This window comes from Nyctereutes procyonoides, unplaced genomic scaffold (genome assembly GCF_905146905.1).
Source record: "Nyctereutes procyonoides isolate TBG_1078 unplaced genomic scaffold, NYPRO_anot_genome, whole genome shotgun sequence".
Taxonomy (NCBI): domain Eukaryota; kingdom Metazoa; phylum Chordata; class Mammalia; order Carnivora; family Canidae; genus Nyctereutes; species Nyctereutes procyonoides.
The window spans coordinates 50,667,493-50,693,115 of record NW_026575044.1 but is presented as its reverse complement, the minus strand read 5'-3'; the positions used below and the strand labels follow the sequence as shown (position 1 = coordinate 50,693,115).

The 25,623-nt window shown below is 46.2% G+C and overlaps 1 protein-coding gene across 2 annotated transcripts in view; it reads right to left on the bottom strand.

The window, feature by feature from the left end:
* Positions 1 to 1,871: 1,871 nt before the first annotated feature.
* Positions 1,872 to 25,623, bottom strand: part of IMPA2 (inositol monophosphatase 2) — a 44,731-nt gene continuing 20,979 nt past the window's right edge. For both annotated transcript variants that reach the window (XM_055323671.1, XM_055323672.1), the window contains exons 3-8: positions 22,860 to 22,964; positions 20,122 to 20,167; positions 17,885 to 17,993; positions 4,736 to 4,844; positions 3,842 to 3,993; positions 1,872 to 2,426 (exon numbers count right to left, since the gene is read on the bottom strand). In XM_055323671.1, the coding sequence (XP_055179646.1) occupies positions 2,311 to 2,426; positions 3,842 to 3,993; positions 4,736 to 4,844; positions 17,885 to 17,993; positions 20,122 to 20,167; positions 22,860 to 22,964 (637 nt within the window). In that variant the 3' untranslated portion in view covers positions 1,872 to 2,310. The remainder of the gene's footprint in view (positions 2,427 to 3,841; positions 3,994 to 4,735; positions 4,845 to 17,884; positions 17,994 to 20,121; positions 20,168 to 22,859; positions 22,965 to 25,623) is intronic.

Here is a 25,623-nt window from a genome sequence, read left to right as displayed (position 1 = left end):
TCCTATCTATCTTTTCTGTCTACTGATGCATGGGAAGACAATGCTATAATTAGGATCTCACAAACAGTAGCTACCGTAGGAAACTATACTAACTGGATGTCATACTAAACCAAAATCAGGACTTGAAGGAAATCCTGAAGGCCCCTATATGCCTAAATTGTTCTGTAGGTCCATTTTATAAAGTTAACACACTAAATCTACATAGACTTGTTTCTTGCCTCAATTTAACCCAATCCTAGAATGGGAAAACAAGATTCAGTGAATGCATATAAAAAAGATGCTGCAGAGCAGCCAATGTCAATCAGGTCAATTGTAGGCTTGCTGTTAGGTCCATACATCTGGGTGGTCTTTCAACATGTGATAACAGACTATTTGAGTCTTGGATGAATGACACTAATACCTCTATCCCCAGCAATGGGTCTATGGATGCTAATACTTTGAGTGAGCCCTATGTGTACCTCCTTGCTACACCTTTACATGTGGAGGTTTGGGCAATGGCTTCTATGCTTGGGCAATTTGTTGTCCTGACAGTTGGAGGATGAAAGAACAATGTGCCCTAACTGTATTTGCTGTTCCATTATCCCTTCAAATACCTTGGAAACTCAACAGTGTTCCATTCCCCTGAATTTACCAAAAAGAAGTTTACCAGCAGATGTTAACCCCTCTGGATGCAGATCATTTGGCAGGTCCCTTCTTCGTTGGCTTGGAGCTATTACAAATGAACATATGATTAGACACTTACCCTTAACTCTGGCAACCACTGCTGAGTCTAAAAGCCATGGCCACACAACAAAAGTCCCCAGGCTCTCCTGGTGAGGTGGTTTTAGACAGTGGAATTGCTTTAGATTACTTGTTGGCTGAACAAGGGGGAGTCTGTGCCATAGCAAATACCTCCTGCTGTTCCTAGATAAACATCTCTGGTTTTGTAGAAACTCCAATACAAGAAATGGACAAACAAGCTCCTTTTACACAGGCTGATACCTTCCTTATCTGATACATTCTTTGATTTATTTGAACTGACTGGTTTGGTTCACGGGGCCCAGGGCTAGGTATGTACTTCAGTGCCTTGGTATTGTCTTCCTCATAGTCAGTATCATAGTCAATCTGGTGAGCTGTGTTGTCTCAAAGGTCTTACATGCTTGTAGCCATCAGCACATTAGGTGGTCCCACTGCGCTTGGAGAAACAGAAATAAGCTGAACAATGGGAAAAAATAGCAAAAGCAATTCTTCCATGGATCTGACACCATAATCAAGGAGTTTCACAAGAGCACTTTAACTCTGATGGTGACAGAGCGACACTAACACCAAGGTTTTGGGTAATCTCTCAAGTATGAGAGGATGACCAAAAAGGGGGACTGTTAAATTAATTAAAAATGAGGCCATAAGACTGAGGAGGCCTAACGCATCTCACAAGCACAGCACCTACATAAGCAAACCAAAACCTAAGCTGGTAAGTTCTCAAGGTTATAAGGTGAATCTAAGGACAACCAATCACAAACAGGCAAAGAGGTTTTAAACTGTAGCCCACTGATAATTTTCTTACTTTGCTTTCGCCTTTTCTCTATAAAAGCTTTCCCCTGCTGCCGTGGACAGAGTGCTTCCAGCCTCTTCTCTTTGGTGCCGCTTGATTTGAGTTGATTTATGTTCAAATAAATTCCTAAAATTTTCATATGCCATACTTTACCTACTAACACACACATGATAATTACTGAAATAGTTTTCACAGTGCTTACCAAAGGCAGCAGACAGCAAACACTGCCAACTTTGGGCTTTATATGAGAACTTTCCCCAAGAGCCTGCATCTACAGCTGTGGAGGGTTGTGGGTCATTTGGGGAAAGAGGTGACACACTCATGGAGGGAAACAGATAAGCAGAGTGCCATTATTTTGATTTATTGCATTCTGAAGTACCGTGGGGGAGGGCCTGAGAACAAGTCCGCTTTATCAGCAGTTCTAAAGCCTTATTACCTGAGATTTGCATTCTGGAGGAAAAAAAGTTGAGACTGAATTTTCGATACGTACACCATACAAGATTTGGGTCTTGGCCCTGACAGAAGAACTGGTACTAACCTGACAAAGGCTATGTGAGATCAAGAAGAGACACCAGCTAAACACCGAGTCCCGGTGAAAGACGTGGATTTACCCAGAAAGCCACATGCTTGAACATAACACCTCCCTCTGGCGGTGGTCAGAGACGCATGACGTGTGCAGGCTGCTAGAGGCAGCTTCGTCCCTGGGGCTTGCCACCAGCCCCCACAGTCCCAGGAAGGCCCAGGCCTTGGGTCGCAGTTCCCGGCCCCTTTGCTCCCTTTCACTTCTCATCATCCCGCCCATAGTTAATTGTTTGCAAGGCCTGAGCTATGAGTGTCGCCATTTCTCGGGTGCCCGCAGCAACCACTCTGCAAGACATGAGGTCGAGAGGTCCGCCTGAGGACAGAGAACAGAGGGCACCTGAGTTACTGGAGAGTCCTGAATGAGGACTGGGCACACACACATTCCAAGGAAAACAAACTCCTGTGCCAGGCTGGAGGTGGGACCAAAGGGTGAGGTCTAGGTGTGAGCCTGGCCGAAGTGCGGGCGTGGCCTCTCAGCCTCCACTCTGCTGCTCCTGCAAGAGCAAAAGAGCACAGTCGAGGCTGTGCTGGGGGGGATATAGGCTGAGGTCTAGCCATCAGGACTGAGGTTCACAGGATCAGTTAGAGCAAGATATAGTGGAGAGGAGTTCTCAGACACCTGCTGCCTGGGTGGCACCGGGGACCCCATGTGATGGAAGTCCCAACTGAGCAGGTCTGGGTGGGGCCCGTCTGAACAGTGACCTGATGTAGGCTGCCTAACAAGTTGTGACTAAAAAGCTAGACAATGGGATCTAAAAAGATTCACCTGGTCTTAGACTCCTTGTTCCTAAATATTAGATGAGAGGTCTGCCTGAAGCTAAGCAGAGTTATGGGGGGACAGATATGCTACGGGATTCTCCCCCCAGGAGGGTCAGTCACTGGGACATGATGACTTTGAAGTAGAAGAACAGGTCACCTTTATGGGTCCATTCTCTTAAACGGTCACAGAGTGCTTGTGTTATACACCATGCTGACCACACTGACCCCATGCTGGGCTACAGGGTGTGAGGGGTGCTATCTTCCCCTTCATCTCACAGGATTTGGTGGTCACAATGTGTATTCTAGAAGTCTGTCAAATGTTATGCAAGTGTACAGTGGTGGTGTTGCTACTCTCTGGCCATATCCTGATCCTGGGGTCTATTTTCCAGCCTAGAGGCATAGAATAGGAAGGCAGAAAAGCTGAGAAAGCACTGGCCCCCTGTTTTCCCAATGTCCTCACATGGTCTTTCATCAACAAACTCTGAGGAACTAGGGGGGACATTGAGTCTGGTGGTGTTACTTGATCTAGTCTGGGGAACATTGCAACTAGTGATATTACTGGGTCTGGACTGGGGACGTTGGGTCTGGTGGTATTGCAGGGTCTGGACTGGGGACATTGGGTCTGGTGGTATTGTGGGGTCTGGACTGGGGATGTTGGGTCTGGTGGTATTACTGGGTCTGGACTGGGAGATGCTGGGTCTGGTGGTATTACCAGGTCTGGACTGGGGGACGTTGGGTCTGGTGGTATTGCGGGGTCTGGACTGGGGACGTTGGGTCTGGTGGTATTGCGGGGTCTGGACTTGGGATGTTGGGTCTGGTGGTATTGCTGGGTCTGGACTGGGGACGTTGGGTCTGGTGGTATTGTGGGGTCTGGACTGGGGGATGTTGGTTCTGGTGGCATTACTGGGTCTAGTCTCTGTTGTCATTCCCCTGGGGATGGACAACAGACCGAAGGTCAGAGGGGCTCACCCGAGGTATCCATCACAATGCCGCCTGCTTCTCTAATGATGACTGTGGCAGCAGCCAGGTCCCAGCAGTGCAGGCCAAACTGGTAATAGGCATCTGCGGCCCCCGAGGCCAGGTGGCAGAGCGCCAAGGTGGAGCTCCCGATCACTCGGACCCTAGAGGAGAGGGAAGAGGACAAACATTCCTGTGAGTGGCACTGTGTGCAAGCCAGATTTCTCTTAAATAGCAGACGTCATCCAACATCACCCCTCTACTGGACATTCCCAGTCATTAAAAATGAGCCACAGGGCTTCTCTAATAAGCTCTAGATTCAAGATCTGGGGTGCAGAGCAACACCATCCAAGAGAACTTTCTGTGAGGATAGAAACGTTCTGCACCGTGGAAGTTACTAGCCACTGGTTGCTGTTGGGCACTTGGAATGTGGCTATTGCAACTGAAGAACTCAAGTCTTAAATCTACTAAACTTTAATGTAAATTTAAATCACCTCATGTGGCTAGTATAGCATAGACCTAGGGAGGGTGGGAGATGAGGGCAGGTCCACTTGGACTTGGATTTATTTTTCCTAAATGTTTGCTGGAGTGATGTCATTTACGAAGGGTTCTAAGTCCACACAGGATTCACTGGTTGGGTGCCTGAAGATCCATCACTTGGATTCTGGAAGCGCTGCTTGGAAAAGAACAAAAGCCCCCATCTGTTTCCTAACAGCTGGATGCATGAGGTAGCACATCGGCCTATGAACATCACTTGGCTCTCCCAGCCTCCACATGGGGCACCGGTGGGCCATCACCCCTCCCATGGGATCTTCTCCTCTTTCCTTGGGGGAACTGAGAGCAAGCCTGTGTGTTTGGCACTTTCCTTTTTGGCTCCGGGGTGTCCCAGGAACTGAGAAGTCATACCCATGAGCTTTGGCATGCAGTAACCTCTCCATGTTGCTGAGGAACAATTTCAGAGTGGCTGGGTCACGTTTGGGGCCAATTTCCGTTAGAACCAAGGCCTTGGAGATATCTGTAGTAGAAAGAATACCCCGTGATCAGGAAAATCAAGTCTCGGTTCTAACTGAATAGTCAGGTTACCCTGTGAAGCAAACCTCAGGTATTGGCCTCTCCTATCCACTCAGAACGAGCACCATCTGTTGAGAGGTTTATGTTAGGAAGTTCTTCTGACAGCTGTGTTGAAACATAAGAACACGGTAAAGAGAAGTCAACAAAACCTGCACCTGACTATTCCATCCTCATTCCTTTAAGGCTGCTTTCTGTTTCAGATTTCAGAGGGAGCAGATTCTCAGTTCACTTTCTTTTCAGGGATAGTTAGCATTGAAGAACCTGGAAGAGTCAGGTGGCTAGTGAAAATCATCATCAGTCATAAATAAAAACAAAATGACTCCAAACTGGGACCACCCACATGTGTGAAAGACCAAAAAAGCCTCATCTTAGAAATTTGTCTTTAAAAACCTTTCTCTAGGGGCCTGTTGGGGGCACAGTTGCTTAAGTGTGCGACTCTTGGTTTCAGCTCAGGTCTGATCTCAGGGTTGTGAGATCCAGCCCCACATTGGGCTCCCTGCTCAGTGTGGAGTCAGCTTGGGTTTCTCGCTCTCTCAAATACATAAATCTTAAAAAACAAAAAAACCTAAAAACCTTTCTCTAACTGCTACGATCATGAAGATGGAAATATCCCTGCAGAGAAAGCAACTTTTATTTTTTTATTTTTTTTTTTATAAATTAATTTTTATTGGTGTTCAATTTACCAACATACAGAATAACACCCAGTGCTCATCCCGTCAAGTGTACCCCTCAGTGCCCGTCACCCATTCACCCCCACCCCTCACCCTCCTCCCCCTCCACCACCCCCAGTTCATTTCCCAGAGTTAGGAGTCTCTATGTTCTGTCTCCCTTTCTGATATTTCTCACACATTTCTTCTCCCTTCCCTTATATTCCCTTTCGCTATTATTTTTTTTTTTTTTTTTTTTGAGAAAGCAACTTTTAAAGGAGACTTTGGAAAGGGAGTTGTCAGGGGTGACCCCACCAATACCATGGCGGTGTGGCCACCTCTGTGAGTGGTGGGCAGGTCAGGCCAAGCACTCGGTTCCAGGACAGGAGCAGGGAGCTGGCCCAAGGGTGCCAGTGGACATGCCTGAGCTCCCTTCTCGCACCTGACTCACAGGCGGTTTGTCTTTGCTACCTGCCCAAACACAACCACATTTATCCTGTCATGTCTTGTCAGGCCTTCTGGTTGAGCAGTCAGCCACACCACGGTGTTCAGATGACAGAAGGAAGGCCCTCCATGAACTGGAGGAAACACTCCACAAGTTATGTCACTCAAGGGGCCCCTCCTATGTCAACACCTGCGAAGTCTTTCCCTGCAAAGTCTTTCCCTGAGGGGCTGGATGACCATGAGGGGGCCATCTCCTCTCAGACTGAATCTATATCCATTCCCCCTTTTCTTATGCGAGAGGCTTTCATTTTTTACTTTAAATACTACCGGGACACCTGAGTGGCTCAGCGCATGAGCATCAGCCTGCCTTCGGTTCAGGGTGTGATTCTGGGGTTCCAGGATCAAGTCCCACATCGGGCTCCCCGCATGGAGCCTGCTTCTCCCTCTGCCTGTGTCTCTGCCTCCTCTTTCTCTGTGTTCCTCATGAATAAATAAATAAAATATTTAAAAAAATAATAAACCACTTTCTGAAAATCGCTTGGCTCCCCACCATAGGTCCTGTGCCCAGGAGACAAGGTGTGGACCACTCCCTGCCTGGCACAGCAGCACCATGGCCTAGCTAACGACGTGTCTCCTGCCTGTCCAGGGAGCAGGCAAGAGGCTCTGCCTACAGCAGGGGTCGCAGGGCGACTGCTCAGATCTCAGGGCACAGGTCACTGCCCCAGCTCTCTCCTAATTCCCTCTCTGGACTGCAAAACCCAGAAGGTATTTATCCCGGGGAGGGGGGCGGAGGCAGAGGGAAGGAAGGCCCCTGAGGAAACTGACCTCAACAGAAGCGGGGGCTGGGGGTGGAGGGTGGGGGTGAGGGCTCAATAAATAGTCACTGAAAAAGCCACGAGCACTTTCCTTCAGACACCAGCACTAAGGAAACTTTGCTAAGAGTCTTCCTGTTTGGGTTGATTTCTTCAATTAGTAATATTTTTAAATGTATGAGAGGCACGTTTGAGGCGAGTAGAATTTGGATGGCTAGTGTAAGAATCTAATCACTAAGGATGACACTATTTTCGTGGAGGGGGGTGAATTCTGAATGATCAATATTTTCGTTCAAAACATCCTTGAAAGATAACATACTGAAATTTGGGGAGTGACTGTTAAATTAAAAAAGGATGAGCTGTCCCTCCGGGAGGCCCAGGAGAAAAAAGGAAGTGAAGCGGCAGGGCACATTGCCTGATCTTGCTTCTGATTTCCTTAGCTAACCTCGAACCTTACACCCACACACTGTATTTTTAAAAAACAGTTCATTCTGTTACTTGCTCTTTTGATAACACAACATATCAAGCACATCCTTCTTCACCATTCCGTACTTGTGAGGACTGCATGCTGCTCCACGTGATGGAAGAACTGCCGCTGGTTCTTCAACCCCCCCCACAGGTAAACATCCTTAATTCCTCTTGTTATAAACAATGCTATCTCTTTTTCTCTATAGATTTGTGCACCCATAGTGGTGGTTTTCAGGATGGACTGATAGAAGTGGGATTTCTAAACCGAAGAGGATGTGTATTTTAGCTTTCAATAATTCCCCCCCCCAAAGCTGTATCAGCAGGACCATGGTCCCCCTCCCCACTAAGGTATGATTCTGTACTATTTGCAAGACCCTAACACTATCCCTTACTCCATGGTATATACTTAAAGACTGCTTCCCTCAGAGAGCTAAGATCAAGAGAATAATCCCTACATACAAAGCATTTCCTGGCCCCAGGATCTCAGTCACCCTGGGAGGATATTAAGGAAGACACTGACATTTTCCCTCCAGGAACTAGAAAGCCCAAGCAATTTCGACAGGGAGATAAGCAATTACTTTTTTAAAAATCAGGTTCATAAGACGTGACTACTTGGATGTTATCTAGACTTACTATGGTGGTCATTTTGCAATATATACAAATGTTGAATCATGATGCTGTACACCTGAAACATAATGCTATATGGCAATTATACCTCATTGAAAAAATGTGACTACTTGTTCAGGCCAAGGCCTAGCCTAATCTGTCCTTATCAGAGGGATGTGGTGGCTGTAGGGTGAGTGGAGAGGAAAATCCCTGGAGTGCCAGCCCAGACAAGCAGACACCCCTACATGCAGGGCTAGTCCAGGAAGGGTAGGCGGTTTCAGACTAAGTGAAGGCTATTTCACAAAGGAAAACTACGCAAAGTGTGGAAACAGTAGCTCCCATTCACCAAGCTCCTAATTGTTCCACACAGACCAGTGCTAAGCACTTCCTACTTATGTCTCCATCCCTCCATTACACTTATGATACATTTATGCCTCTATTCCTCTTTTGCCTTTACTATTGCACTGCCCTTGTTTCGCAGATGGGGAAATCAAGCCTGGAGAAGTGACCTGTATGAGGTCATGTGGCCTAGGTAGTGAGGCCCAGGCTTAAACTCAAGCTTGTCCAAGGATTATGTGAAAGAAAGCATTTCTTCTCATAGTTTTTAAATCTGTGAAGAGATATGTCTGTGTCCAGTTCTTTCCACTTCTTCTAACTGCAATCTAGATATCGGCTGTTATTCTTCCCCCCACAATGAAATCAAGAACAAGGGAAAAGGAAGCCTGAGTGCTGCCACTTACAGGCAAAATACTTTCTAAGGGTTTCATTTTGCCACAGATAAAACAATCTCCTCTACTGAACATCTTATGATTATTTCTAGTTATCCATAATCACTATTTCTGCAATTTATGATCCCTTATACTATATTTACCATAATATTTTAGCTCAATCAAATGCTAACATACATATGTATTTTTTAAAGTTTTACTTATTTTTTTTAAGATTTATTTATTTATTCATGAGAGACACACAGAGGCAGAGACACAGGCAGAGGGAGAAGCAGGCTCTCTGCAGGGAGCCCGATGTGGGACTTGATCCCAGGACTGGGATGATGCCCTGAGCCAAAGGCAGACACTTAACTGCTGAGGCACCCAGGTGTCCCAAAGACTTTTTTATTTGAGAGAGAGAGAGAGAGAGCACAGAGGGAAGGGCAGAGGGAGAGGGAAAGAATCCCAAGCATACTCCCCACTGAGCATGGGGCCAAGGTGGGGGGCAATCCCAGGACCCTGAGACCATGACTTGAGCTGAAATCAAGAGTCAGATGGATGCTCAACCCACTGAGCCACCCAGGTGCCCTGGTAATGTATATATTTTTTAATTTAAAATATTCAGTGCCTTCACGAGTATGTGTGTAGGGGGGATGGGGGTTATTGCCTAATGGGTACAGCTTCATTTGGAGAGATAAAAATTTGGAAGTAGATGGTCATGGTTGGAAAACATTGTAAATGTAATTAATGCCACTAAATTACACATTTTAAACGATAAATTTTGTTATAGATATTTTACCACCATAAAAAATCCAATACATCCTGAAGTAGGGCATCTCTGTATATTTTTTCAACAGATTTTAGGATGAAAAAAAATGTCGTCCATTAACAGATTTCCAACAGTTTGAAAACTCTTCTGGTTGAGCAAAGTTAAAATATCCCAAGTATCAAAGAGTGATGTTGTCTTAAGAGAAGCAAGTCATTTGTATACCCTGAAATATGTACTCATGGAAAAGGAGGCGATCATGTTTTAAAGTCTGGGAAACATCCCCTATAAACACAAAGTGCTTTTACTGAACACAGAGCTCCACTGTGACAGCGCTTACACCAGTGTGCACTTTTACATACATGTCCTAATTCTTTCAGACTTCTTAGGGACCGTTAACAGCTAGTCATATGAAAATAAAAGTTTCATTTAACTTAAAAACATAAATACTAGGATAAAAACTAAGTACTAGACAAGTGGAAGGTTGGTGGTTTTGGGGGGACTGGGGAGAGACAGAGTGTAGGGCAAAGGGGTTCCGTGGGCACAGGGTTAGAACTTGAAGCCAAGCAAATGTGCAGCACTGTGAATGTACTAACCACTGAATGGCTCACTTTAAAACGGTTAATTTTAGGGGTGCCCAGGTGACTCAGTCAGTTAAGCATCTGACTCTTGATTTTGGCTTAGGTCAGGATCTCAGGATTGTGAGATCAGGCTGCGAGTTGGGCTCTGCACTGGGCATGGAGCCTGTTTTTAAGATTCTTTCTCTCCCCTGCCTACCCCTTGCATGTGTGTGCACACTCTCTCTCTCTCTAAAAAAAAATAATAAATAAAATGGTAAATATTATAGTATTTGACTTTCAGTTAAATATAATGTTTCAAAATATTTTAAAACTTGTTCTTAAAAAATAAGTGATTTGGGCTCCTGGGTGGCTCAGTCAAACATCTGCCTTCAACTCAGGTCATGATCCAGGGTCCTGAGGTAGAGTCCTGTGTTAGGTCCCTTGCTCAGCAGGGAAAAAACAAGTAATTTGAGGGGGAAAAAGTATTGTTTAAAACTGGAAAGAATTGGAAACCTCTGTAATGGCCACATAGTTTTTAACTTATCCAACCCCCCTCTGATAAAAATAGAACTAGGAGAGCAAAAAAAGCACAACTGTAGACATCTACAAAAAATATATATTCACAAGGCATATGCAAGCCCTAAAACACAAGTGGGCAGGACAAACCTCCAACAGCTACAAGACCACGGGGCATCAGGAGGAAGAGAGAAACGCTGAGCATCTGTTGTACCTCAGAACAGGAGAACCTCAAAATCACCAATAGCTACTAAGAATAATAGAGGCAAAGAGAAGATCCAAGTAACAGTTAAGGAGGGGAACAAAGCCAAAATATCTATATATGTAAGGCTAAGGCCAAGTTTTTGAACACTTCACAAAAACAACAGAAGAGGAACTCTAGAACCAGAAAAAGCCACCAAAAAATGTCCTGAATTACCCCCCTCCCCCCATAACCTTCCACACGCCCCTCTCAATTTCAGGAATACAGATTTCAAGTAGAAATAAGTAATTAAAAAGGATGATAGTGAATCCCACACACACTTACATGGGAAAAAAAATGAAAAGAGTAAGGAGAAGAACAACATGTCTCCATCAATCAATGACTGCAAGATTTGTCCACAAAATAAGGAGCGTTATGTAAGAAAATAAGTAAAGAAATTAAGAATACATAAAAAACCCAGCCTAACTAGAAAGTGGAGGGACAGAACTCAGGAAGAATTGGAAAAGAAAATATTTCAGCAAAGAAGATTAAATCAAAGGAACAAGGAATACATAAACAGTGCTTTATAAGAAATGGAGGGCAGGGGCGCCTGGGTGACTCAGTAGTTGAGCGTCTGCCTTCAGCTCAGGTCAAGATCTCAGGTGCTAGGATTGAGTCCTGAATCAGGCTCCCAGAAGGGAACCTGCTTCTCCCTCTACCTGTGTCTCTGCCTCTCTCTGTGTGTCTCTCATAAATAAATAAATAAAGTCGTTTTTAAAAGAAAGAAAGAAATGGAGAACCAAAAAAACTGGTGGAACAGGTAAAAAGGATTAAAGCAAAATTGACATAGAAAAGATAAGTAGAGAAGATCTGACATACTTACAATAGAATGCCCAGAAGATAAAAACAAAGCAAAAGAAATTGGGAATGAAGAAATACTTAAAAACTATACTTCAAGAAAACTCTTCTGAAAGTAAAAAAAAAAAAAAAAAAAAAAAGTCTTGAAATTGCACATTGAAATGGTGTACCACGATGTGCTTTGGAAACTGAAAACAAACGACATTGAGACCTACTCTATTAAAATGACTGTACTCTAAAGAAAAAAGAAAAAAAATCCTTTGGGCATTCAAGCAAATAATGGAAGTCCTTATGAGGAAAAGAAAATTAAACTGTTTTCAGACTTTTCAACAAAATATTTGTGGCAGAAGATGACAGAGACAATTTAAGATGGTCAACACACGAAAATGTGAGCTATGCGTTTTATTACCAGAAGAATGGATTTCCAAGTATGAAGACCACTGATAAACTGCTTTGGACACATAAGAATGCAGAAAAGGATGATGATGATGATGATGATGATGATGATGATGATGTTGATGATTTTTATTCCCAGGAGGCCTTCCTGAGAAACCAACTGGAATAGAAGTTCTGGGAGTGTGGTCCCTGAGCTTCTTTCAGGAATCTGTGAACTTAAAATAATTTTCATAATAATACTAAGGCATTATTTGCCTGTTTCACCGTGCTAACATTTGTGCGGACTAGACAAAGCAAGGCAGGGCACCACCTGTTCCGGTGGTCAATGCAGTCTTCCCTGATACACTCACATTCTGGTGGAAAATGTGTCAGTTTTATTTAAGAATGAAAAAGCTGCAAAAATTATTAATTATATTAGGCTTGAAACCTAGGCTCATTTCTTTTCAGTATTCTGTGTGATGAAATGGGAAATACACATGAAGGGTTTTAGTAAGCAATAGTTATTCAGAGTTGGGTATCTGGAAGACATTTTCTTGAAAATGAAAGCAGTGAGCCCATTACTTCAATGGCTGAGATTGCCAATGATAAAATTCAAGCTTCCAAGTGGAAATCAGAATTTGGGAAGACTTATATCTACCACCAAAAGCTTGACACCTTCCCAACACTTAAAGATTTCTCCTAAGAGTGGTGATACTAATGAATATGAGTATCCTACTATTTTAAGATGAAATAGGTCAATATTTAAAAGGGCTTGAAAATCTCAGTGAACTCATATTACCCAAATGACCAATACATGATGTTATAAAATCATTCATGAGCAAAAGAGACTCAAAGTAAGAGACTGCCCAAGGGATTTTATGGTCACAGAGTAAAAAAATTCATTGATATGTCAGTAGATTTCACACTGTGACTTAGCTTTTAGAAACCACCACTTCTTGGGGCGCCTGGGTGGCTCAGCAGTTCAGTGCCTGCCTTTGGCTCAGGGCTTGATCCCCGGGGGTCTGGGATCAAGTCCCACATCCGGCTCTCAGTGAGGAGCCTGCTTCTCCTCTGCCTGTGTCTCTGCCTCTCTCTGTGTGTCTCTCATGAATAAATAAATAAAACCTTAAAAAAAAAAAAAAAGAAGCCACCACTTCTTGAGTTTGGCATCAAAGAAAAATATATCCTCAATTATCTGAAAAGTCTATTAAAATATTCCTCACTCATCCTTCTTCCAACTACTTATCCATGTAAGACCAGATCTTCACACAACAAGATAACCCATTACAACAGATTGAATATAGAAGCAGATGTGAGAATCTAGTTGTCCTCTCTTAAGCCAGACATTGTATAGGGATTTGGAAAAAATGTAAAACAAGGCCACTCATGAAAAATTATTTTGTTTTGGAAAATATGGTTCTCTCTCTCTCTTTTTTTTTTAAAGATTTTATTTATTTATTCATGAGAAAGAGAGAGAGAGGTAGAGACACAGGCAGAGGGAGAAGCAGGCTCCATGCAGGGAGCCCGACATGGGATTTGATCCCGGGTCTCCAGGATCATGCCCTAGGTCGAAGGCGGCGCTAAACCACTGAGGCACCCAGGCTGCCTGAAAATATGGTTCTCTTAAAAAAAAATACACTATTCATGCGAACATGGTTTTTTTTTTTTTCGAACATGTTTTGAGTTGTTTATTTTAAAAATAAATAAGTATTTTAAGAGTTTCAGTTTCAAATACATAAACACCAATAGATATAACTTAAATAAACAAAAGCTCTTCTGAGATCTTCAATAATTTTTCATTAGTATTAAGTGGGTTGGTCCTAAGATCAAAAAATTTGAGAAATGTGTACTAATGAATGAGCTTGAGCTTTAACTTCACCCAATCAAAACGACTGGAGCTATATCACCATAAAGTACTGGTGGGGGGTATTAAATCTAATTTATTTGTGGAACCAAGACTATGCCCTGATAGTCCTAGGGCAAGAGCATCACACAGGTGGCTGGTTGCCCTGGCAACAAACATGCAGCATAACCATCCAAAGGGGGAAAGGGAACCAGCAGAGGGTGTGGCTAGTAGAATGAGCTAGTCAACTGCCTTGTCATAACTGAGAGTAAAAGTTTATTGTGCTTTCATCATATACTGGAGTATATGAGGAGGGGAAGAAGAGGTTACAAGCTAACTTAAGTATTACTGATACTTAATACTGATAGGGAACCAAGAGACAATAACCCAAAAGAGAGGACAAGGGATGGTATGGAAACATCTTTATACAAAGGAAATCACTGGAGCAAAAATATAAACCTTTCTAAATACCAAAAATTATACTAAAACAGAGAATAGAAGCCAACAAATCCCCAGCTGCTTATTTAAAATACACATACACCCCCCCCCCAAATAAACAATGGAACAATGACCACTTTTAGACGGTAATCTCTAGGGGAAGGAGGAGACTAGAGTAAAGGACAAAACAGAAGCTAAACCTCTTCAAATACAGTTTGTTTTATAGATCTGACTTTGTAAGAATGTACCCTTCTCTATAATTACAAGTTAAAATAGATTTTTAAAAACTAATCTTCCTAAATTAAAAACAAAGTGAAACAAATGTATCTAAGTGATGATTCTCAGCTGGTGGCATAAGGAAAGGGAAGAAGGAACTACTTCAGAGATTCTCACAGCGATCCTGACTCCAGACCCTGGTGGGACACTAGCTAAGGATGAAAAGCTCTCCAGAAGACCAACAACACAAAACTCCTTCCAACTGCTTTGGGTAATGGTTTGTTGATAGTGGGCTAGTATTGTTATTCGGGACTGTAACTGGTGTATGTTGTCAGATAAAGAGGAAAAGTGATTGTGTGGACATTACTGAATTTATCATTCACAGTGTCAGGGCACAAGAGGGTTCCAGCACAGGGAGAAGAGACATAAATCAAAGAGTAGAGAGCCTTGTAGTCATGAATATGAACTGAAAACCCCAGTATGAACTTATGGTTTTTATATTTAAAGACAACTTCCGGGACACCTGTGTGGCTCAGTGGTTGAGCGCCTGACTTTGGCTCAGGGTGTGAGCCCGGGGATGGAGTCCGGCATGGGGCTCCCTGCAGGGAACCTGCTTCTCCCTCTGCCTGTGTCTCTGCCTCTCTCTGTGTGTCTCTCATGAATAAATAACATCTTTAAAAGAATAAGAAAAATTAAAAAAAAAATAAAGACAACTTCCTAGCTGTGTCCACTGAGAACACTGAGCAACAAAGACTGACCCAGGAGCCCCCAGGAGCCCTGAGAACTCAGAGTGAGGCTTTGAAGGGCTGTTTTCCACAGGATGAGACTAATGGAAATCTGAACACTGGGTATTTATTAACTTTAGGGATAACTGATAATTTTTAAAACAGTGTGTTACTGATATTGGAGTTACGCTTTTCAAAGAATCCGTGTATGTTTTAGCTATCCATACTGAAGTGCAGGGTGAGGACAGGGTGGTGCTATGGATGATGCAGGGTTGGCTGACAGGGTTGGCTGTGAGCTGACAATATTGGACACACAGTGAGTCATGTGGGTTCACTACTTTTTCTACCATACACGTTTGAAATTCTGCATGGTGGGATGCGAAGAAAAAAGTACTAAGGAAATTCTGGCCTCGATCCTTTACCCCATCCAGGGTTGCTCTATTTACTTTTTACCTTGTGAATAGTAGCCGTTGGGAAAGGTGTAATAGGAGCAAGGAAAGGAGAGAGAAAGATGAATGGTGGGTGTCCTGTTTCCCCTAGAAATGTGTCCTGATCTTACCAATGGGGGTTAGTGATCTTGTGCAAAGACTGAAGTTTCTTCTTTGATAACAACTCTCACTATTGGATGCCACATACCTGGGACATCACTGAGTGTTCTCTCGCAGAACTGCATTTACTCCTCAGTTTACTCCTCACATCACCCCACCTACCACACGAGGACAGAGGTTCAGGAGGCTAACTGAGCAGCTCCCAGCACTGGTGGGTGAGAGAACTGGGACTGAAACCAGGTCTGCATGACATCCATCGACTGTGCTGGATGCTCCATCATCTGGTCTGCTCCATCGTCTCCATAGAAATCTAGTTACCTCACAGTACAAAACATCCAGCAATGAAAACAGCACATCAGGCTCTTTTTAGTGAGAATTTCTAAAAACTGAGCTCCAGAAGATGGGCAATTTGAGAGACGTGGGGAGCCCAGCTGTGTGGCAGAAGGAGTTTATGACAGGGTTTGCATGGGACTAGAGGGCCGATGCTGGGCCAAATGCAGAGGTGACCCAAAGTCCCTGCCCATGTGGGTCTGAGAGCCCTGTGGAGGACATGAAGTTGTCATGCACGCCTGAGCCACACAGGCAGCTGCCCAGGAAGCCAAGTGTGTGTGAATGAAGCTGAGTGTTCTGATCAAATGGAATATAGAGCAAAGTTCACATAAGCGTGTTTAATGACATGTTTCCTCACTACTGACTTACACAACTTGGCCTGAGTGCTTACCTCTTGGCATGAGTACCTACAATTAAAGCTACTTCTCATGCAGCCAAACGAAACATTTCTGGGAGAGGGGGGCATGGGGCAAGGCTGGAGGCTGTTCTGGAATCTCTGTGGGACTCAGAAGTGGTAACTGGTTAGTGTGTCCTGCTGGTCCCACCTCTGTCTGAAGCCTCATGTGATCTTCCCCTGCCCCTTCCACTAGGCGTGCTCAGTGACTCATGGGGACCCCCAAGGGAATCTCCTCAGTCTCTCCACTGCGCCAGGCTGCTGGCTCCAGGCACACGGGGTCCCTGTCCCTCACCCACCCACCCGGGCTCCTTGCTTGGCGACACTCTCACCAGACTACAGGTCACACCTGGAGGGCATGGACATACCTTACTCCTTTCATTGCCTCATAGGCCATCTAGGCACGTGGACATCATCCAGGGAGGAAGAAAGGGCAGAAAAGGAAGAATGAAAAAAGAGGGTGCACGGACACCCCAGACTGCAGCCATGATGGGGAAGGATACCACATGAGGTCCCACTGCAGAAAAGTGCAAGTGAGAAGTTGGCAGGAACTGTGCTTTCTACCTTTTCAGACCCAAATATGGAGATGCAGGAGCTTTCAAAGTCTTCTCCTAATCTAGCTGCTTCGAGGCTGGGGCTCTTTATTTCTGCCCCTAGAGTATAGTGCCTGTCCCACCACAAGATAAAATATCCTCAACTTAATCAGTGTGAAAGAAAGGTCAAAAAGACTGAAAAACCTAACTGGCCTACTGTTAACAATATGTAGTTATGGGGCAGCCTGTGTGGCTCAGCGGTTTAGCGCCGCCTTCAGCCCAGGACATGATCCTGGAGACCCGGGATCAAGCCCCACATCGGACTCCCTGCATGGATGGAGCCTGCTTCTCTCTCTGCCTGTGTCTCTGCCTCTCTCTTTCTCTCTGTGTGTCTCTCATGAATACATAAATAAAATCTTTTAAAAAAAAAGACCCCCAAAACTCCCAAAATATTATGTAGTTATGTGCAGCTTAGCACAACCACAGTTGCTTTATAAAAGCTACTGGGTGTCCTTGAGGAATGACACTGACAGTGACACAGCTGTAGTATGTGGAAACATCACTTATTTACACGACTCACTCCCAGGGCCACCCGTCTTCTCAGGGAAACTGAAGCGGACTGCGGACACTCCACACCCAGGGAGCCCCAGACACTCCTGGGGGAGCCGCCCTGCTGATGTTGGGATGCCTGACACCCACCTGGATGCTCTGAGGGCAGAGGCGGCCTTCCGACCCTTGTCCCTGGATCGTTAGAGGCCAAAGTGTACTGGGGCCTGGGGTTCTTTGAGCATTAAAGATTAAAGATGTGCATGTAAAGCAGAGTGAGGCTATTTAAAGCTCCTGGCCACATCCGCAAAAACATGGAGACACAGACCTGGCTCGATTTCCAGTTCCTCAGGGACGCAATGTCCCTAAAGGAACTGAAGCCTCCAGCACTGTCCTTCCCAGAATGGTGATTTGGGCATTTTCCATTCATACTTCTCAACCTGAAGTGAGCCGAGCCGCGTGAAGCCCCACCTGTCTCCCCAGAGACCCGGAGTCTCTGGCCATTGCAGAAGGCGCCCCGGCCCCTCCGGCCTGTGTACAGCCGCTCCTCCGTGCAGTGGTAAATCACTCCAAATTCAAGCTGCGGGGTGCAGGGGCAGGATGGAAAACAAACGTGCTTCACTTATTTGACACAGTAAATAACACAGTAATTCAAAGGGGAAGGATTCGAGGTGTTATGACCAATATGATGGAAACTCCTTTGCCAAAGGGAATTGAAAAAAATAGTGTCTGAGTTCAAAACTGGACATGAAAGCACATGTCTTTATGAAAATAACATACTTAAACATATATTAAAACTCATATAACTTTATTAAAAATTAACCTTACAAGGGCACCTGGGTGGCTCAGTGGTTGGTTGAGTGTCTGCCTTTGGCTCAGGGCGTGATCCCAGTTTAGGGATCGAATCCCACATCCAGCTCCCTGAATGGAGCCTGCTTCTCCCTCTGCCCGTGTTTCTTCCTCTCTCTGTGTGTCTCTCATGAATAAACAAATAAAATCTTTTTAAAAAATTAACCTCATAATCAAGCATTAGTAACTGAAAGTTGTTGAAAAGCTTAATTCTTCAGAAAAGCCTATGTTTTGGGGGATGGGGAAGGCTACTTGTGACTCATGCATCCCTACAAGAAACCCTCAAAGCTGCTGACAAGTGAAGAATGAAGAATGCATCTGTAAAGCTTATGGAATCAGAACTCAAGAAGAGCCAAGGAGAGGAGGTGATTCACCAAGGAGGGGTGCCTGGCACGGAGTGGGCAGACAGCAGCCTCCCAATTGGAAACAGTACAAGTAAAAAAAAAATTTTTAAAGGTGAGGATGGGAAAAAAACGCGGCCTTCTCTCATGTGTTTTTTCTTTCCTCTACCAACTCATCACTAGTCGGGGTTACTGAGAGCAACCTTGTGTGGTCTAGGGGCTAGCCATGTTTCCATCTCCCTGGAAAATGAAGAGAGACCCAGCCCAAGCCTCTTGGGAGAGTCTCAGCTGGCCTGGGGTGAGATTGACCACAGTAGAATGGACTCCTCAACAATGCAGGAAAAGGGTTTATTTCTGGGGAGGATCAGCCTTCCAGCAATGCTTAATTATCTTCCCTCCTTCCCACCACCCTGGCTTTAAGGGGATTCCCCTAGAACCAGGCAGGCCTCTAGACCTGTGCCCCTGGGGTGGTCGGGTGGCCTGGAGGTCTTTGCTAGCAGGAAGGAAGGGTGAGGAGAACCCTCCACATGGCCGGCCCACCTGCATGCAGTCACTCACACCAGGCCCACTAGCGCCGCAGGCCTTGCCATCAGAGACCTTGCCCGCCCACAGCATTTTTGTCCTCCCTGTCCAGTTATGGACATGTGGTCATGAGCCCTGTGAGCCGAGCGTCACCCCAGGAGCTTACAGCTCAACTCCTAATTGGTCTCAATGACACCTAACAGAGAAACAAGAGAGCATTTGACTCCTTAATGAGATTTTGATATTAAAATTTTTACCTATCTTCACCCTAAGTACTTTTACACAGGTGTGAACTTCCCTCGGCCTCCATGCTAGGGAGTGGATGTTAGTGTTGAGGAGGAAGATGAGGAAACAGTGCCCTAGGCAAGGTCTGCTTTTGGAAAATGCTGAACCCCCAGTCCTATTTAAATATAACTGTGGTGACCACACAGAAGTGAGGGCTTTCTGAAGCATTACTGCTTAAATTGATTAATGCCCTTTATGCAGGTCCCACGATGTTGCTTAGCTGCAAGGGCGATGGGAACCCTGAAGCAGCCGTGTTCTCATGCTAACAGCCAGGGAAAGATGAAGAAGAACTGGTGAAAGACTGGGATTCAAAACGTCCTCCAAAAATAGGACTTTCTTCTGTGTGTGACCAGGTCACATGCCCCAGGGGTTGGAGGGACACTAACGTGGACTATTTGCTCAGAACTTTCCCTCCCGCGTTTCTCCAGCAGCATCACAGAAAGAGTGTGGTGGAAACAAGGACCCATCACCATGGGGATGGGCTGGCCACAAAGCTCCAAACTCACAACCCCCAAAATCAGCTTTCATTTGTTTACTTTCTCATATCTGAAAAACAGATGCTTGGATTTACTACTCAGGATTAAGGCACTTGACAAAGAAAAATAGGAGTATAGGGATTGAACCCAATAACCCCCTTAGTATTGAAGGACAATACTAAGCCAGGCCCAGGGGGCTCAGGAGCCCTGGCTGGGGGGCCCATCCACTGCATACCTCTTGGTCTACAGCAAATCCAATGCTTACTGCCACAGTGGGAAATCTGCAAAGAAAAACAGAATGGTTCACACTCTAAAACAGAAATGGGTCTCACGTAAACTCTCAGGAGCCTGTGTGCAGTATGCTATGCAGTATTGTCACTGAAAGCACAGAAGGACCTTTCTACACTGTGGGTGGGTTTGTTTTTTTAAAAAAATTACTTCCCACAATTTCGCTAACTGCTTCCAAGACAAACAGGCTTAGCAGACTGTGGGGTGTGTGATAGCCTTGAAAGAAAGCAGTATTTTGAAAGTCATGCAAGACTGATGTGATCCAACGATCACCATCAGGTACCCAGTCAAGAGGGACTTGAGTCATCAGCTTTCTGATTTCCAGACGTAAAAGGACAGTAGAGACTCTGAAAAGGCCAGACCCATGTCTCTCCCTGGTGAGGAGAGGCCCTCAGGATGCGGCATCACAGCCTCCATGCAGAGGCCAATCTGTGTGACAATACCCCTCCTCACCCTGTCTTCTGAGTGAGCTCCCAGGCAGCCAACCACCAGAGCCATCAGAGGCAGGTTGTGACATTGGAGATGGCATGTGGTTTTTATTTTGTGATTTTGTTGCCGCTGCTGTACCCCTTTGAAATAATCTCTCTCTTATGTGAGGCTCAGAGCTTGGCAGCAAGCAGGGAGGAGAAGGTGGGTCCACTCACCCACAGGAAAGCTCTGAGAGTAGGCCTGCCCGGAGGTGAGCCTTGACCAAGGCTGTGGCAGCCAGCACGGTCACCGGTGGTCAGCTCGCTGAGCAAGCACACCACATGCCAGGCTCCACTTCATACCCAGGAAAGCTCTCTCCCACCTGCTTCAGCCCTGACGCTGTTGGACACAAGAACGAACGGGAACCATCTGAGCTGCCGTGGCCAAAGGCTTTTGATGTCCTTGGGCCACGAGAATTGCGACACTGCGGCCCTTTGAAGGTATTCTGGAATCTGAGCGCCAGCACCACAGCTGGTTTCCAAATGACACTCTTCTCCTAGCTGCCTGTCTGGTCCCCAGGTCCCATGTGCCTGGGGGCCACCAGGGTCCACAGGTGGATGTGTGGGCTCCAGCACGTTTCAGGGCTCAGCCTGCCCCGGCCCAGGGATGGCACACAGAGGTGACAAGCCAGACGGAAGGCAGCTTCACTCAGCACCACACACCTATGAGGGGAGACCTGAGGCTCCCCGGAATCGCTACCCAGGGTGGGGCAGTGGGCACGCTGGAGTTCAAAGGAGTCTGTTGATGCCGTTGCTGTCAGCAGATGGCACTCTTCCATTGCCTCAAAAGGCAATGTGTGGGCACCACAGACTAAACTCTCAAGACAGCCCCCACTGAGGAAAGGGCGGTGATTAACACGATGGATCAGGATTACCTTACACACTTACACATAAACACGCTGTTTGAGGCAAGACACTGAGGACAGCACTGGAAGCGAAGCCCCCCCCCCATTCCAGCTGTGCTCATGCTTTTTCACATTACTCTGGGAAACGGAGTATTTCCTAGCCACTTGCAGAAGGGGCTTACAAAATGTGGTCCTGCGCCCCTGGTCTGGCCTGCGTGCCTGTGAGAAATGCACGCCGTGGGCTGCCCAGCCTGGAGGGGGCTGGAGCCTGTGCCAACCAGCTCTCCAGGGGGCCTGACATGTGTTTGTGTCGGAGAAGCAACCATCTGTGGAAACGACATCACATTCGCTGCTCCCGTGTCCTTGCACAGCTCTGATGCCCGCCCCACTGGGCAGAGCTTCCCAAGCAGAGGTCACGTCCCTATCACCTCCCCGAGCTCTGCAGCTCGCCTCTCCTCTCCCCAAGGACATCTCTGACCTCCTGAAAACCTACTGCATTTGGCTGTTATTTGCTCAGTCAGATTAGGCCTGGCCCGCTGCCAGTGGGGGCTTCCTCATCCCACCTCGTGATTGCAGGAGGTCTGCTCTCATCCCCAAAGGCAGCCCTGGAGCGCCACCCCTCAGGTGCTGCTGTCTACACCCGGGCTCCTGAGGCTGCTACATGCTTGTTTCTCCAGGGGCTTTCTTAAGGGGTCCTTCTTCATTCAACGTTAACATTTTAAAGCTGGCAAACACAATAGTTTTAAACAAATGAGTATTTCCTATATGCTGTGAGAGCATCTCACCGACGCCGAAATACCTTTTTTAAAAAGATCAGTACAGGATCACCTGGGGGGCTCAGTCAGTGAAGCATTTGCCTTTGGCTTAGGTCATGATCTCAGGGTCCTGGGATTGAGCCCCACATCGGGCTCCCTGCTCAGTGGGAATTCTGCTTCTCCCTCTCTCTCTGCCCTTCCCCTTGGCTCATGCTCTCTCTCACACTCTCAAATAAAGAAAACCTTTAAAAAAATAAATGAACTAAAAATAAAAAAGATCAATACATGATTACCTTTTTAATGAGACCATCAACCTACTAGAGGTTTATATACTCCTCCCTCAAAAAATGCTGTTTGGAAGACAAGACAGTCTTAGAGAAAAGGACAGGTATGGGACGCCTGGGTAGCTCAGCAGTTGAGCACCTGCCTTCTGCCCAGGGCATGATCCTGGAGTCCTGGGATTGAGTCCTGCATCGGGCTCCCTGCATGGAGCCTGCTTCTCCCTCTGCCTGTGTCTGCCTCTCTCTCTGTGTCTCTCATGAATACATAAATTAAATCTTAAAAAAAAGAAGAGGATGGGTTAGCACCAGAATAGGGGTGACCCATGCTTATGCTCACCTGTGCACAAAGTTGCAGGTGCCATCAATGGGGTCGACGATCCAGGTGGGGCTGGGGGTGAGCACGCACTTGGCTCCAGCGGCTGCAGATTCTTCTGCAATGAACCTGTGGCAAGCAGGAGCTTAGCCTGAGAAAACTCACCAAGAACTCAACACAAAGTACTTCAAGCTGCCTCCAGTCCCATCAAAGACAAACCAGACACAGCAGAGATTTCATCATGGTTTCTGTAGGTCAAACACAGGCCGACTCTGTAAAAGCCCATCTATTTTTCGATCTGTCTGCTGGCCTACCTGCTCAGAAGGATTTAGAAAACATGAAGTGACACCTTGATGCAGGAGTTTTGGGAAAACATCAAGGCATGGGAGGGGGCCAGGCGAACAAATACAAGAATAAAGAACACTAAGAAAATAAAGAAACAGACCTTTTAAGGCAAAGCTAAACTCTGCTCTCACTCTAGTCTGGAAGAGAAAAGGTTGAAGACAAATGATAGAGGAAGGCTGGCCAGGGTGCAGGGCCCAGGGCTCCGGCAGCTTTAGCTTCCCGTTGGTAGTGCTGTGGCTGGGGTGGACTGCTTCACTGGACCTGAGGCACTCAATGTCACCTATAGCTGACACTTCCAGGTCTGTCTGCAGCCTGGCCTCCTCTGAACTGAAGACAAGGTGACAACTGTAACTGCCGACCATTCAGGCTCAAAGAGGAGCAGCCGTATCCCCTCAGAGGCCCTTTCCATCCTGGTGTCTGGCCTACAAGCCCCTCGGTAGGCCACATCTTCTTCTTCATGCTCTGGTACCCACACAGCCTGTAGGAACAGGGCCAGCCCAGCACTCAGGCTCATACTGCCCTGTACCAGCTACAGTGGACCCCATTCCCAGCCCCCTCCTTTATAATTAGTCCTCTGTAGACAAGCCCCTTTGGGACCACCCACACTTAGCAGGCTGTCTATTTCCTGTCAGGAACCTGAACAAGGAAAACACATCCCTATCCAAAGCTTACATGACAGTGCCTGGGCCATGACTCATGTAACAAACCCAGGTCCACTAAGAGGGGGGCCTCTGCCCCTGTACCACCTTGTCGCACCAGGCCCCAGACCACAGCAGGTGCTGAGCAAACACCTGCTTATGTGTGAACCCAAGGCCTTGTGGAGAGCCTTCCATTAGCTTCTCGATGCTATGTCCATGTCTATACTGGAGAAAAAGGAGACCTGAAGGCAGTATATTTTTATAAGAAGGATAAATGAGTGAAACACAAGAAACATTTTCTGTCCTCCTGCTGGTATCTGGTGTGTTGTCACTTGTGGCCATCAGGCAGCTGCTGAGCCCCCGACAAGGCCAGAGTGGGGCCCTCCTGCTGGGCCTCGAAATGCTCCCAGAACCACTTTCTCCAGAGGAACCGCCTATCCTAAGATGTGGCAACAATAAGCTTGCAGATGAGATGGATACTGTACTGCCAATAAAAAGACTGAGCTAGAAACCTCTGGAAGTGCTCCATCCAATGTGGTACCAGCTAGCTACATGGGGCTGTTTGAAATTAAATAATTGAAATTAAATGCAATTTCAAAAAGCTATGAAGTTCTTTAACTCCCACTGGCTACATCTCAAGTGTTGTCTTTGCAACACTGAGAGGGAAGAACCAGTGCCATGCGTTGTGACGTCCCTGTTCATCACTACAGCACTGTCACATGCCCCATAATTCATTTGGGACCACCTTTCCCATTCCACACATCAGGAAACTCATACCCTATGTGCACACCATCTACCCCCTCTGTCTGATAAAGGATCTGAAATCTGTCAGTGTGTATGATGAGTGGACATGTGTCATTTTCAGGTTATGTATTTCACCTCCACCCAGGTGCGGTCTCCTGGAGAAACCCATGCAGGAGAGCCAGAGCACCAGGGATGGGGAAGTAAGACACCTGAGAAATCCATATCTCAACAAATGGCTCCCGTGCAGAAAAAACTTGGGTGAGCACAGTCTGCAACCAAAAGCCTACAATCTAGAGATGCGTAGGATGCCAGTTCTAGCTTCTGTTTGCTTCTGGTCCCCTCCTCCCCTCCTCTGCTGGGAACTGCCTCCCTACCATCATTCCCCCTCCTCGGGGTTTGGGTCATTTGTATCCTGTGATCCAGGGTGGCAGGTCTAGATGGTAGACAGAGCGTGATGAAGGACATGAAGTCAGAGGAGCCAAGCTGGGCAGGATGCAGCCAGGCAGTGAAGCCTGCACTCCTGACTGCAGCAGGAAGGCAGGTGATGGGTACACAGAATCACTGATGATTATGCAAGGCATTAGCTCTGTCAGTTTTCTTGGCCAGAGACAAGGAATTGAATCTCCTTTAAATGTCTTCTTCTAGGGCAGCCCGGTGGCTCAGCGGTTTAGCGCCGCTGTCAGCTCAGGGCCTGATCCTGGAGACCTGGGATCGAGTCCCACATCTGGCTCCCTGCGTGGAGCCTGCTTCTTCCTCTGCCTGTGTCTCCACCTCCCTCTCTCTCTCTCTGTACCTCTCATGAATAAATTAATAAAATCTTTAAAAAAAATTTCTTCTATAGCTACATGATTTTCCTCCCATGCCATGACTTGTGATTACGTTTCTAAAGAAAAAGGGGTCATGGGATGCCTGGGTGGCTCAGGTCATGATCCTGGGGTCCTGGGATCAAGTCCCACATTGAGCTCCCTGCAGAGAGCCTGCTTCTCCCTCTGCTTGTACCTCTGCCTCTCTCTCTCTGTGTCTCTCATGAATAAATAAATTTTAAAAAAAGGATGAGAAAA